We start from the raw sequence: 15267 nt of genomic DNA, 5'->3' as shown, positions 1-15267 counted from the left end.
TTCTGGTTTCCTCCCACAGTCCAAAAATGTGCAGTTCAGGTGAATTGTCCATAGTTTAAGTCCATTAGTTAGGGGAATGGGTCTGGGTGGGTTACTCCTCAGAGGGTTGATGTGGACTTGCTGGGCCGAATGGCCTGTTTCCACGCTGTAGGTAATCTAATCAGATCAGTCCCAATCATATTAAGTGTTGGAGTAGGCTAGTAGGGTCGAATGGCCTAATTTGTATTTGAGTATCTGAGTGAATGCAGCCCCATCATATTTTTAACAATTTTTTTCCCTGTTGTTTTTCGGTGGTAAGGAAGTTGATTTAGATGTTTCTGTTCCTCTTACAGTCTCTGTGTTAATCAATCTTGCTGTAACTGCATAACATTTTGTTGTTTTGCTTGTTGTTTAATAATAAGTTCTTAAAGTCAATGGAGAATGTCAACTTACATTTGACATGTAAATGAGCCAAAAATGAGCTCCCATGCAAAATAACTTCCCTAAGATTAAAGTAGAAAATTCTGGAATGTAGACGCCTGTGCAGGAAGCTGAGAAAAGGAGCCCCAAGGTATTGTGTAATAGTTCAAAAAGCAGATCTAGATTTTGCTTGTCCTACTGTTGTCCCACTGCGAAACCTTTCAATGATGGGCTCAATAAAGAGCTGTGTGCAGGCCAGCTCTTACATGTCTGACTGTAAAGGATTCTTGAAAAATGCTGCAAAAAGTTGTGTTGTTGAAGCTTTTAGCCTTGGACTCATCAGATCATGTGCAAGAGTGCCAATTTGTTTGGTAATTCCAAACTGGCTGACACATTGCCACAGAGAACTGTAGGCTCGCCATGTTTCAGGGTATTTATATTTGTATTTATTTAAAGTGAAAGAACCCCTGTGTATAAATGTATGTCACCTCTAGGAAGCTTAATAAAGCCAGGTTGCAAGTTATTGTTCCACTCAGGACTGTTCAGTAGGTGTTTACAATTATGGAGTAACATTGAACAACAGAGATTTAATGTTTTTCGAACACATATTAGTTTTGACGACAATTATATGCCATTTGATTTGATCAGCCAAACACTGTGAAGTACAGACTATGTACCTGGCAATACTTTGGCATTGACATTTATTCACAACATTGCTTGATTGTGTTGGGGTCCACAATAATGAAAAATACCTCTCATGTCAAAACTGTCTGGTGATAACATGCTCCTTGAAGGAGTCAACCAATGTACTCATTTCATTTCTCTCAGCTCTGCCCACTTCAATCGTTTTCTCTAAGATTGCTGGAGATACTTTTTCAGTAAATGCTAGGAACCTCTGGAAATTCAGTGGTGTTCATTCAGTTAGCCTTGATTCTAAAGATCTCATCATTGACCTTCCTGATGAAACCCATGACCTCACAATAATCATGCTTGGTCCAGCATTTGTAGAAATTCTGTTTTTTATTCATTCTCATGATGTGCCTGCATTTATTTTCCATCCCTAATTGCCCAGAGGGCAGTCATTGCTGCAGGTCTGGAGTCACGTGTAGGCCAGACCAGGAGATTCCTTATCTAAAGGATATTAGCAAACGGGATGGGATTCTAACAATTGACAGTGGTTTCATGGTCATCATTAGACTCTTACTTCCAGATTTTTAATGAATTCAAATTCTATTATCTGCCATGCCAGGATTGAAACCTGGGTCCCCAGAGCATTGTCTGGTGTCTGGATGAATAGTTTAGGTGACATCTAGGCCGTCACCTTTCCACTGTTTTCCATCATGGCACACAAGCTGTCCTGAATCCACTGTCTTAAACCACCTTGTATCTCACCATAGGGTAGATATCTTTTCTGCCTCCTTCTCACTTCATTCCTTGATTCTCAGGAGCTCACTGTTGACCTTCCTGGTGTGATTCCTGACCTCTCAACAATATCGTTTAGTTTAGCATTTGTTTCAGATGGGCTTCACAAGATTTTGTCACTTTCATGTGGCCAGCAATATGATCAGAGTGGGCAGTGCAGTGATTGTAATGAGGTCAGTCATGTGGACCTCATAGAGTATGAGTTCCCTGATTGGGGATGTTAATCTGGTCTAAACAGGGAGCCCTGGCTGACAGATAAGGCAGGTCAGACGGAGGTGGAGTGGGGTTGGGGGGTAGGGGGGGGGTTGCTCTTGTGACACAGCAGTAGCACCTGGACTGAGAGACTCGGGTTCACGTTCCACCAGAGGTGTATAATAACATCTCTGAACAGATTGATGAGGAAAAATGGGTTAAATAAGTAGTGACAGACACCCTGCTGATTCTGAAGGCTGGTTCTGAGGGAGATGGATCAGCATTAAGGACTCTCCACGTGTAAGTAAAGGGTGAGTTGGTCATGGGACACCAGTTTCTGTGGAGTTATTTCAGGTAGAACTGGAGACTCTCTTTCCAAGGTTAGTAACCAGAGGCCTGATCCAAGCTCGGCATTCTTTACCGGTTAACTTTTCAAAATAAATGAATAGGCAAAATAGATTTGCTAAGTTCTTGCTTCATGTAACCAGAATCTAATTATATCTACTTTCACTTCTCTAGAGCATTACCAGTAAATGCTGCTGGGAGTAACTCTCTGAGTCACGTAGACAGTTCATAGAGAGCTGATGTCTGTTGGAAAAAACCTAAGATTACTAAAGCCATTTAATGCAAACCAGAAGTGAGAAATGAGAGAAGGAAGAGATGAGGAAGACAAACTAACTAATCAGTCAGGTTCAGGAAAGCCCCCAGCGACAGCTCGTTGTGTAGACTGAAGAGTGGAAGAAAACTTCACACCCCTTTGGAGAAGATTGACAACTTTATTATCAACCTAAGATGGAAGGGCTTTACATCAGACACATCGAGGTTCTAGGATTTGAGAAAAGATTTGTCCCAAACCAACATTACGTGAGTAGCAGTGTCACATGAATTAGAAACGAGCAGCATGTTTCAGAAGAGCAGTTGATGTGCTGATGAGCTTTGAGAGACTATTTGTTGCAGCAATTATACAATTAAACAGCTTGATGACAAATGTGAACACAAATGTAATATTGTCAGGGCCAAACCCAAGACAAAGTTTTTTTTAAGAGATTAGGAAGTGTAGCATTCTTAAGGAAGTGGGAGGAGTGCAATCACACAGCACTTGGGAATAAATGTAATAAAAACATTTATATAGTCAACATATTCTTAAATAATATTTTGTTCTTTGAATATTGAAGATTAAAGTAGTGAAAATGTAAAACGTCTTATCAATTTTATAAATGTATTTGTCATCCACCTGATGCAGTAATGTAAGCCCTCTCTTGCCCTCACTGCCCATCTCTTTAGTATCCCACCTAGCCTAATCCTACTCTCCCCCTCTCACTGTGCACCTTTTAATATCTTACCCAGTCTAATCCCACTCTCCCTCTCATTCTCCATTCCCTTTAATATCCCACTCAGCCTAATCCCTCCCTCCCTCTCACTCATGCACCCTTCAACAACCTACTCAACCTAATCCCACTCTTTATATCACTGCCCACACCCTTTAATATCCCATCCTGTCTAATCCCTCTCTCCTCCTCACTCCATGTAGCCTTTAATATCCCATCCTGTCTAATCCTACTTGCCTACTCCCATACCCCATGCTTTAATATCTCACCCGGTCCAAACCCATTCTCCTGTTTCTCCCGACAACCATTAACATTCTATTTAAACAGTCAATCTACTTTCTTATAAATACTGATAGTTTCTTTTCCAGTGGTGTTTTGTGATCGAGAGTCAAGCACAAAGGGAGGAATCTATGCAGCCCCTCAATATTCCACCTCAATTCCATTCAGCTTCATTGACAAAAATCTGCTGATCTTACTTGTGGAAATGGCAATTTGGGAAAATTACTATAGACTTCCTGTTCCTTTGATGTGTAAAATTACTTCCATAATTTCATTCCTTAACTGTTTAGCTTGAATTTAGGCAGAAATTCAAACCATTCTCTCAATTAAGAAATGTTTCTAATCCCCTGACTAAGTCCTTTTGTGAAATATGTTGAACTTATGTCCATTCTTGCCATTTCACTGACGTGGAAATGGTCAATAACTATGTCTTTTGAAAACCAGTACGCTGTTAACCATTTCAATTGTACTGTAAAGTCTTAACTTGGAATCAATGGTGTAGTGACATTTTCACTAGACTATTAATCCAGAGACCCAGAAAATTTTCTGGATCCCAGATTTGAATCGTGCCATTGCAAATGATTACATTTGAATTCTAGAGGATCTCTCTTGTGGTAGTGTTCCTACCTATGGTTCAGGAGGCCTGTGTTGAAATCTCATCCTGCATAGGTGTGTAATAACATAAGTTGCTGGAAAAGCTCAGCAGGTCTGGCAGCATCTGTAAAGACAAATCAGAGTTAGTGTTTCCATTCTGATGACCCCTCCCCAGAACTAATGGTAGCTAGGAAAATGTTGGTTTATATACAGAAGATAGGGTGGGCAGAGGTGTTAAGGGGTAATCAATAAGTGGGGATGAAGCCCAAAGGGAGAGAAGAACAGTTGGACAGACAAAGGAGTGTGAAGAGCTGTTAATGGAGAGTGTAAGTGGCTACAATAGGTAATGTTGGTGTGGAGGAGCCAGTGTAGGTCTGGGGTGGACAAAGTTAAAAATCACAACACCAGGATATAGTCCAACAGGTTTATTTGCAAGTACAAACTTTTGGAGTGCTGCTCCTTCATCAGGTGGTTGTGGAGTATAAAATCATAAGACACAGAAATTATAGCAAACGGTTACAGTGTTATACAGCGATATATTGAACAAACCTGGATTGTTAAATCTTTCATCTTTTAGAATGCAGGTTTTGATTCATTAATATGTAAATCCCAGAACTTCTTTTAAGTCAATTTCTCGAGATAACTTAAGATTTCATATCAAAAGGTGACATCTCTGCTCAGACAATGCATTAAAGGTGTGAGGTTAGAGTCTATCTGTATCCCAATCTTGAGTCAGACTGGTTCTATTTCCAAAGTTGAATTTATAAAATATTACCTCTATTGACAGCCCACAGATTGTGCATTTTTTGAGCAAAATGACATGTATCTGCAAATACAAATTCACCCCACAGACTTGTATGTGTGCGCGTGTATGTGAGAGAGAGAGACAGACAGACAGAGAGAATGAGTGTGTGCATGTGAGTGTGATTGCACGTGAGAGAGTGTGTGTTTGCATGTATGAAAGCTTGATAAAGTGTGTGTGTGAATGTCATGGAGTATAAGCCTGTGAGAGGATGTGTGCGTTGGTGTGTGTGTATGAGAGAGGGTCTGCATGAGTGTGTGAGTATGTAAGTGTGTGTGTGTGTGTGTGTGTGTGTGTGTGTGTGAGAGAGAGAGTGCATAGTGTATAGTGGGGTCACCTGTAGTGTGACATGAACCCAAGGTCTCGGTTGTGACCACCCTCACGGGTACCGAACTTAACTATCACCCTCTGCTTGGCTACTTTATGTTATGCCTATCCCGAAGTCCGCCTTAGTGGACGGTCACCCGAAGACCCAAAGCTGAAGTTCTCCCTGACTGGGAGGGAACATTCCTGCCTGAACTCTCATTATTCATTAAATGTAAAGAATTCGATTAGCCTGTTTGTTTTACTGTAGTACATCTCTGAAGATTGCTGTTCAGTTAGTGAAAGGATTTATAGCCTGATTAATAGGATAATACCCTATGACCTAAACACTCCTTCCCTGCATATGACAATCCTTACCCAGTCCTGAAGAAGGGTTAGACCTGAAACGTCAACTTTTACACCTTCTGATGCTGCCTGGCTTGTTGTGTTCTTCCACCCTCCTGCCTATAACAATCTTCCGGCAGCCAACAGAATCATTTTATCCTATATGATGGGAGAATTTTGTAGAGTTCCACACTTCATCAGGTAAGTGTATCTGGGCCTCCAGCAGCAGTTTGTGATAGTGAGGCAAAAGGACATAAGAAATAGCAGCAAGTGTAGGCTTTTCAGCACCTCAAGCCTGCTCTACCATTTTATAAGATCATGACTAATCTTACCCAGGCCTAACTCCTTTCATGTGCCAGTTCCTCATAATCCTCAACTCCCCTCTATTTCAAAAATCTATAAATACTCAGTGATCAACTGATTGATCCTCCACAATCTCTGGATTACGGAATTCCAGACAATGACTAGCCTTTGGGAGAAGAAATTCCCTCTCATTTCAGTTTTAAGTGAGTATCCATTATCCTGCAACTATATCCCTCACTTGGAAAAACATTTTTCAACATTTGCCCTGTCAAGCCGCTCAGAATCCTGGTGTGTGTCAGTAATGATGTGGAGTTGCCTTTGTTGGACTAGGGTGGACAAAGCTAAACATCACACATCACCCAAAAGTCATAGGCGAGTACAGCACAGAAACCGACCTTTCGGTCCAACTCATCCATGCCGATCAGATATCCGAACCTAATCTAGTCCCATTTGCCAGCATTTGGCCCATATCCCTCTAAACCTTTCCCAGTCATATATCCATCCAGATGCATTTTAAATGCTGCCAGCCTCCACCACTTCCTTTGGCAGCTCATTCCACACACGTACCACCCTCTGCATGAAAACGTTGCCCCTTAGATCCCTTTTATATCTTTCCTCTCTCACTCAAAACCTCTGCCCTCTAGTTCTGTACTCACCCACCTTGTCTATTTATCCTATCCATGCCCCTCATGATTTTGTAAACGTCTGTAATGTCACCCCTCAGCCTCTGACACTCCAGAGAAAACAGCTCTAGCCTATTCAGCCTCTCCCTATAGCTCAAATCCTCCAACCCTGGCAGCATCCTTGTAAATATTTTCTGAACCCTTTAGATTAGATTACTTACAGTGTGGAAACAGGCCCTTCGGCCCAATAAGTCCACACCAACCCGCCGAAGCTCAACCCAAATGCTTCCTTCACTATCCTATCTACCTGAGATTCTTCTTTCAAGGAGCTATGAACCTGCACTCTAAGGTCTCTTTGTTCAACAACACTCCCTAGGACCTTACCATTACATGTACAAGTCCTGCTCTGATTTGCTTTCCCAAAATGCAGCACTTTGCATTTATCTAAATTAAACTCCATGTGCCACCCCTCAGCCCAGTGGCCCACCTGATTAAGATCCCATTGTAATCCGAGGTAACCTTTTAGCTGTCCACTACACCTCCAATTTTGGTGTTATCTGCAAACTTACTAACTATACCTCCTATGTTCCCATTCAAATTATTCATATAAATGATGAAAAGTAGTGAACTCAGCACTGATCCTTGTGGCGCTCCACTGGTCACAGGCCTCCAATCTGAAAATCAACTCTCCACCACCACCCTCTGTCTTCTAACTTTAAGCCAGTTCTGTATCCAAATGGCTAGTTCTCTCTGTATTCCATGAGATCTAACCTTGCTAACCAGTTTCCCATGGGGAACCTTGTCGAAGTTCATGTAAATCACATCTACCACTCTATCCTCATCGATCCTCTTTGTTACTTCTTCAAAAAATTCAATCAAGTTCGTGAGGCATGATTTCCCACGCACAAAATCGTGCCAACTGTCCCCAATCAGTCCTTGCCTTTGCAAATAAATGTACATCCTATACCTCAGGATTCCTTCCAACAACTTGCCCCCCACTGACCAGGCTCATTGGTCTGTAATTCCCTGGCTTGTCTTTACCACCTTTCTTAAATAGTGGCATCACGTTAGCCAACCTCCAGCCTTCCGGCACCTCACCTGTCACTATCCATGTTACAAATATCTTAGAAAGGGGCCCAGCAATCACTTCCCTGGGTTCCCACAGAGTTCTGGGGTACATCTGATCAGATCCTGGGGATTTATCCATTTTTATGCCTTTCAAGACATCCAACAACTCCTCCTCTGTGATATGGACATTTTTCAAGCTGCCACCACCTATTTCCCTCCATTCTGTATCTTCCATATCCTTCTCCACAGAAATACTGATGCAAAATACTCGTTTCGTATCTCCCCCATCTCCTGTGGCTCATACGTAGGCTGCCTTGCTGATCTTTGAGGGGCCGTATTCTCTCCCTCGTTACCCTTTTGTCCTGAATGTACAGATGCTGTGAAGCAGCATTGCTAACCACCGAGCCACCGCGCCGCCCTATCTTTGGGACAGGAGGGCTAATGGGGAAGAAAGAGCAGACTCAACCCAGTACAAACCACAGACTTCAATCTGTGTAAATATTGTAAATACTTCCTTGTTTTACTTTAATTTCTCTTCATTTTTATTGTGACTTGATGTCAGTGCAGTTATATATCCCAGCTTCGTGATGTTTGGGCTCTTTGTGTCCTCCGCTCTCATGTTACATAAAGATGAAGGGGCCCACTTGCTTCTTATCAGCCTGGAATTCAGAAACAAAATCAGAAAATGCTAGAAAAACTCAGCAGGTCAGGCAATATTTGTGGAGGTAAAGCAGAGGTAAGGTTTCCCATCCAGTGACCCTTCTTCAGAACTAAATTTGGTGTTGGGGCTTAAAGGAGACTCTCTCCATTTCCTGTAACTAACTGGAGATGGGATTGAATCCTGCATCCAAGTCCAAGACCATGTGCCTCTCGTGAGCCAAAGGCCCACAGCTTTGCATTAGAGGGAGTGGTTTACAAGTCTCCCCATACTGCCCCCCTATCCCCACCGGTCCTGCCCTCTCATTCCCTGACAACAGTCTTCTCTGCCCCCCCCCCTCCCCCACCTTTCCCCATCCCTACCACATTTGCTTCTTCTCTGTCCCTGACCATAATCACCCCCTCTCAGACCAATCCCCCCACCAAGGTCTCTCTCTCCCCCTTCTCTGCCAACAGTCTCTCCCACTCCATTCCCTGACCACAGTCTTCCCCCTCTCCCTCCTCACCAGTCTCCCATCCCCTTCCCTGGTCCAACCTAAGATTGTGCCTAGGGGAAACCTCTGCTGGCTCACAGGATGAATGAAGAGCAACATGAGAGAGAATCAAAGCAGGATGGACTACAAGCTTTGTATCATCAATCCAAGAAGAATATTACTGGCTTACAGGAATATCTGTGCAATTTGTGAGTGAAATAAATCTAGCCTACAGAAACATCAGCTTAAGCTCAATGCAATGCTGGAAACAAATGCCACACCAGGAAAGTTAGGTGGAGATACATGACAGAGACAATGAGGAGCTCCTCATGAGCTAGTCCTTTCAGCAGTAAATGCTGACAGCGATGTTGTAGTGAAGGGATGGAGGAAACCAACAGCCTCTGAATCAGCAGCTGGAAGAAATCCAGGCTTCAAAGAAAAGAAACAAAAATTTAAAAGGCTGGACAGTTATTTTAGCAGGTTATGATAAAGAAAATACAGGTATACTGGACCAATAGAGGGCTGTCTGTTGGTCAAGTAGTTAGCACATTCCATGTGGTCTGTCTTGTTATATCATTGTTACCTGTCATTTACCTCATGGTGAAGTGTGAAATAGCATCCAAAGCCTATTGTGCTGGAGTGGGTGTCATTGTGATGAGCCAGTGGTGGATGTAGAGGACTACGTGGTATACAGTACACTGTAGGCAGTTATTACCTAATACTTGACAAGTCCTTTCATGTTGAGTCAACGTAAAATGTGAATGCTGTAGTTAGTGAGTAAGCAGAGAACTATTAGGAGGTGCCCCTTCCTGCAGAACTGACCATTCCCTTTCTGTTTTAGGTTTACATGCTGATGGTGAAATGGAGTGACTTGACGGAAAAGCTCATCTATAGGAGGTTCTCTGAAATCTATGATTTTCATGTAAGTTTTTCATTCTGTGTCATTGATCCTGGAATGATGAAGTTGAGAAGTGACTGTGTTTAAGAGTTATAGACTCTTTAATACAACAAGACAAATATAGCATGAAATTGACCTTGGCAAAACCTCACTGATCAAGAGTTGAGATCTGACTGAACTTATTTTAGAATACTTGTGTATTGAACCCACAGGAGAGTTCTGTTTTCTATCACTGACTGCCCCATTGCCTTGGACAGCTGAAGCTCAAAATTAGAAAATTAAAAATTGCCAGCTCGTTTAGCCACTGGAAGTTTGTTGAATGGGGACTTTAGGGACATAGGAATAAGAAAAGGTCCTTCAGATTCAATCTGAATGTGGATAGCCCATGACCTGACTCCTTGAATACACAAATTTCAAATTTGCCATTGATCTCACATTAGTTGTGCTTTGTGACAGAGAATCCTGAACTCCCACCACTTCCTGTGGTGAGTGTTCCCTAGTTTCATTCCTGAAAGGTTTGATGCTCCATGGCCCTAGGTTCCCCAGTGTTGGAAATAGGTTATCTCCATCTGTTAGGAGAAGGCCTTTTGCCTGAAGGGTCGAATCTCCTGCTCCTCAGATGCTGCCTGACCTGCGGTGCTTTTCCAGCACCACACTCTCACGTCTAATCTCCATTTGTTAACAACTTGAAGGGTCATAGAGTCATAGAGACCTACAGCACAGAGACAGGCCCTTTGGCCCAAACTGGTCCATGCCGACCAGAATGTCCATCAACACTAACCCCATTTCCCTGCACTTGCCCCATATCCTTCTAAACCTTTCCTATCCATGTATTTGTCCAAATGCCTTTTAAATGTTGTGAATGTACCCATCTCGACCACTTCCACTGGCAGCTTATCCCTTATGCATACCACCCTCTGTGTAAAAACATTGCCCCTCAGGTTCCCTTTTATTCTTTCCCCTCTAACCTCAATTCCCCAATCCTGGGAAAAAGACTGAGTGCACTCACTCTATCTATGTCTCTCATGTTCTTATACATGTCAATAAGATCCCCCCTCAGTTTCCTAAACTGTTTAAAAACAAAGGTCCTAGCTTGTCCAACCTCTCCCTATAACTCAGACTCTTGAGTACTGGCAACGTCCTTGTAAATTTGTTCTGCACTCTTTCCAGTTTAATAACATCCTTCCGATAGCAAGGTGACCAAAACTGAACATAATACTCCAAGTGCAACCTCGCCAATGTCCTGTACAACTGCAACATAACTTCTCAATTTCACAACTCGGGGCCCTGACTGATGAAGGCCAGTGTGCCAAAAGCTTCTTTACTGTCCTGTCTAGCAGTGACTATCCACCATGCAGAAAACCATGCACCTGAACTCCAAGGTCCCTCTGTTCCACTACACTCCTTAAGGCCCCACCATTCACCATGAAACTCTTATCTTGATTTGACTTTACAAAATGTAAGACCTCACACCTATCTATATTAACCTCCATTTGCCATTTCTCAGCTCACTCCCCAACTGATCAAGGTCCTGCTGCAATTTCTGATAACCTTCCTCACTGTCCACGATGCCGTCTATTTTAGTGTCATCTGTAAACTTACTAATCATGCCTTGTACATTCTCATCCAAATCATTGATGCAGATAATAAGCAGTAATAGGCCCAGCACCGAGCCCTGAGGTACACTACTAGAGGTATACCACCACAGGCCTCCAGTCCAACAAGCATCCTTCCACTATTACCCTCTGCTTCCTACATCAAGCCAATCATGTATTCAATTTCCCATCTCCCCCGAATTCCATGCGATCTAACCTTCCAGAGCAGCCTTCAATGTAGAACCTTATTAAAGGTCTAAATGAAATCCATATAGACAACATCCACTGCCCTGCCCTCATCAATCTTCCTGGTCACTTCATCTAACAAATTTGTGAGGCATGATCTCCCATGCTCTATTCCTAATCAAACCCTGTCTTTCCAAATGAACCTTCTCAAGAAACTTACCTCCCACAGGTGTGAAGCTCACTGGTCTACAGTTTCCAGGTTTTTCTTTACAGCCCTTCTTGAATAAGGGCACAACATTCGCTACCCTCCAGTCTTCCAGGGCCTCACCCGCAGCCAACCATGATGCAAATATATCAGCTAGGGCCCCTGCAAGTTCTTCTCCAGCCTCTTGCAGTATTCTTGGGATATATCTGGTCAGGACTACCAGATTTATCCACCTTCATACATTATAATTAATCCAACACCTCCTCTACTCTGATACTACCACTAACTTCCCCAAGTTCCCAAATCTTCATGCCTTTCTCCATGGTAAACACGCTGGAGAAATATTCATTGAGGACCTCACCCATCTCCTGCAGTTCCAAACACACATGTACACTTTGGTCCTCGAGGGGCCCTATACTCTCTCTCTCTAGTTATTCTTTTTCCTTTAAAATACTGATTGAACCTCTTTGGATTCATCCTAATCTTCTCAGCCAAGGCTACCTCATGCCCCCTTTTTGCCCTCCTGATTTCCTTCTTCAGTAAACTCCTGTAACCCCTATGTACCTCCAGGGACTCCCTTGATCCGAACTGCGTGTACCAGAGCCATGCTTCCTTTTTTCCGATCAGTGCCTCAATATCTCTTGTCATCCAGGGTTCCCTATTCCTGCTAACCTTTCTCCTCACCCTCACAGGAACATATTGACCTTGGAACTCTTCAAGGCTCCTGAGACTTCAAAGAAAGAGTCACTTAACCTTCTAAACTCCACGGCATATATATCTAGCCTGTTTAACCTTTCCTCATAATTTGACCCTGTGGAGTCTTCTTATCATTTGAATAAACACTGCTCCCCTTCAAGGCCAAGACCAACCTCCTGAGGTGTGGTAGCCACAACTCCTGACAGTAACTCCAACTGGGATTTGTGTAGCTGAACTGTTACTGTTCCTTTAGGTATGTAGCCATTCCATTGGCCTTCCTAATTATTTTCTGAATCCATTTGTGGCATTTTACTGAGTTATTTAGCTGGACTCCAATTACTTTATGGGTCTCCACTGTTTCTAACGTTTCACCATTCAGAAAGAGATCTGTTTTAGCCTTGTTAAGTCTGAATGTCTTCGCACTTGCTCACACTGAATATGGTTGTCTGTTTTGCCCATTTCCTTATTCTATTAATATCCCTATATGGTTTTAAACTTCCATCCACACTGCTAACAATATCATCCAGTGTTTGAGTCATTGCCACATCTGTACATGTGACGTTCTACCCCTTCATCCAAGCCTATAAATACATCAAATAGTAAATGGTGGCACGGTGGCACAGTGGTTAGCACTACTGCCTCACAGCACCAGAGTCCCAGCTTCGATTCGAGCCTCGGGTGACTGTCTGTGTAGATTTTGCGCATACTCCCCGTGTCTGCATGGGTTTCCTCCCACGATCCAAAAGATGTGCGTGTCAGGTGAATTGGTCATGCTAAATTGCTCATAGTGTTAGATTCATTAGTCAGAGGGAAATGGGTCTGGGTGGGTTACTCTTCGGAGGGTTGATGTGGACTTGTTGGGCTGAAGGGCCTGTTTCCACATTGTAGGGAACTAATCTAAAGTCCCAAAACAGGTTCTTGTGGGATATCACTGATCATATCCTGCTCACTATCCTAACTCTCTGTCTCCTGCCACTCCAGGTCAATCATCTGTCCCCATTAGCTTCCATTTTACCTATTATGTAGCTCTTCATCAAGCATCTTTTGGAAATGCATCCACACCTCATCAATAGCATTGCCCTCAACATCTCATGTTATCTCATCAAAAAACTCCACCTAGCTAATTGTAGCACAAATAAATTTAAGTTGACTTCCTTTAGATCACACCCACTTGTCCAACTTAGTCTTAACCATGTTCCAGGCAATGGTTTCCTACCTGAGATTACACTGAATGTCTTGTAGATTCTAGTTTTATTACTCTCCATCTTTTTAAACCAGACTATAATTTTTGCAATTCTCTGGTCCTTCATATCTGAGGAGGGTTGAAACGTTGTTACACCATGATTTCCCCTTATACTTACATCTCCAATTGAGGATGCACTTCATTTGGACTTGATGACTTACTTCTCTTGGCAGCCAGCCTTCCCAGTGCCTTCTCTTTGACATAACCCACTATCTCAAAGACTTCCAATTCTGCTGTACCATCCTGGCTGTCAGCTGTGGCACAGTGGTTGGTCAATGGCAGATTCCTGAGGCCCACTGTTCCCAGGATCTCACAACAATTAAAGATTTGGTCAAGTTACTCAATGCTCCCAGGTCACCTCCACCATTCAATGGGATCATTACTTATTTGATAAACCCTACATCCACTTTCTTGCCTTTTTCTCAAGAATCCTAGATTCTTTTACTAACTAAAAATCTATCTATATCAGCATATATTTAATGGTCTAGTCTCAACGGCAGTCCATGGTAAACAATACCATAGATTCACTACCCTTTGAGAGAAGAAATTTCTCCTCATCTCTGTCTTCAGTCCCTTATTGAGAGATTATGCCCTTGTTGACTCTCCCACAGCATCCAATATCTATGTAGCTACTTCCTTTAATATTTCAATATATGGCCCATTAGGTCCAGGGGTCTTATCGATCTTTAGCTCCATTTTATTGTTATTTACTCACAGGATGTGAGAATCACTGGCTGAGCCAGCCTTCATTACCCATTCCTATTGCCCCTGGAAAAGGTGGTGGTGAGCTGCCTTCTTGAACCACTGCAGACCACCTGCTGTAGGTAGACCCAGAGTGCCTTTAGGGAGGGAATTGCAGAATTCTGACCTAGCGACATTGAAGGAATGTTAATGTATTTCCAAGTCAGGGTGGTGAGTGGCTTGGAGGGGGCACTTGTAGGGGATGGTGTTCCTGTGTATCTGCTGCCCTTGTCCTCTTACCCTGTCAAATCCCCAGAATCTTATGTTTCAACAAAATTGCTTCTAATGATTAAAGCCCCAGTCTACTCAACCTCTCCTTCTAAGTCAGTCCCTTCATATCTAATATGGTATCAGCCTTCTCTGGACTGCCTCCAAAAGGGCCCAAAACTGTTACAATATTCCAACGGGTTAGAATCAAAGAAAACTCCAGATGTTGGAATCCAAAGTAGATAAGCAGAAGGCTGGAAGAACACAGCAAACCAGGCAGCATCAGGAAATGTATAAGTCAACGTTTCCCTTGACCTTTCCACCTCCTGATGCTGCCTGGCTTGTTTTGTTCTTCCAGCCACCTCCTTGTCTACTGTGGTCTGAAGTTTTAGAAAGACCTCCCTACTTATATATTCCATTCCCTTTGAAGTAAAGGCCATCATTCCATTTGCCTTCTCCATTACTCACTCAATTTGGATGCTAGCTTTTTGTGATTCCTACGCAAGGACTCCTGAATCCGTCTGCTCTCTAGATTTCTACAGTTTCTGCCCTTTAAATAATAGCTCTGGTATTCTTCCTGCCCAAGTGCATAACCTCACAGTTCCCCACACTATATACTACCTGCCAAGTTTTGTCCACTCGCTTAATCTGCCCTGTATTCCTCTGTAGACTCTTTGTGTCATCCCCATGACTTGCCTTCCCATCTTT

At 42.9% G+C, this 15267-nt stretch overlaps 1 protein-coding gene across 1 annotated transcript in view; it reads left to right on the top strand.

The window, feature by feature from the left end:
• Positions 1–2587: 2587 nt before the first annotated feature.
• The window catches only part of ncf1 (neutrophil cytosolic factor 1), a 77126-nt gene continuing 64446 nt past the window's right edge, over positions 2588–15267 (top strand). The window contains exons 1-2 of the mRNA XM_060848371.1: positions 2588–2877; positions 9630–9710. Of these exons, the coding sequence (XP_060704354.1) occupies positions 2806–2877; positions 9630–9710 (153 nt within the window). The 5' untranslated portion in view covers positions 2588–2805. The remainder of the gene's footprint in view (positions 2878–9629; positions 9711–15267) is intronic.

The sequence above is a fragment of the Hemiscyllium ocellatum genome, chromosome 31 (genome assembly GCF_020745735.1).
Source record: "Hemiscyllium ocellatum isolate sHemOce1 chromosome 31, sHemOce1.pat.X.cur, whole genome shotgun sequence".
In the NCBI taxonomy this organism is placed as follows: domain Eukaryota; kingdom Metazoa; phylum Chordata; class Chondrichthyes; order Orectolobiformes; family Hemiscylliidae; genus Hemiscyllium; species Hemiscyllium ocellatum.
The sequence above is the reverse complement of the archived record's forward strand: the minus strand, read 5'-3'. Positions and strand labels throughout refer to the sequence as shown.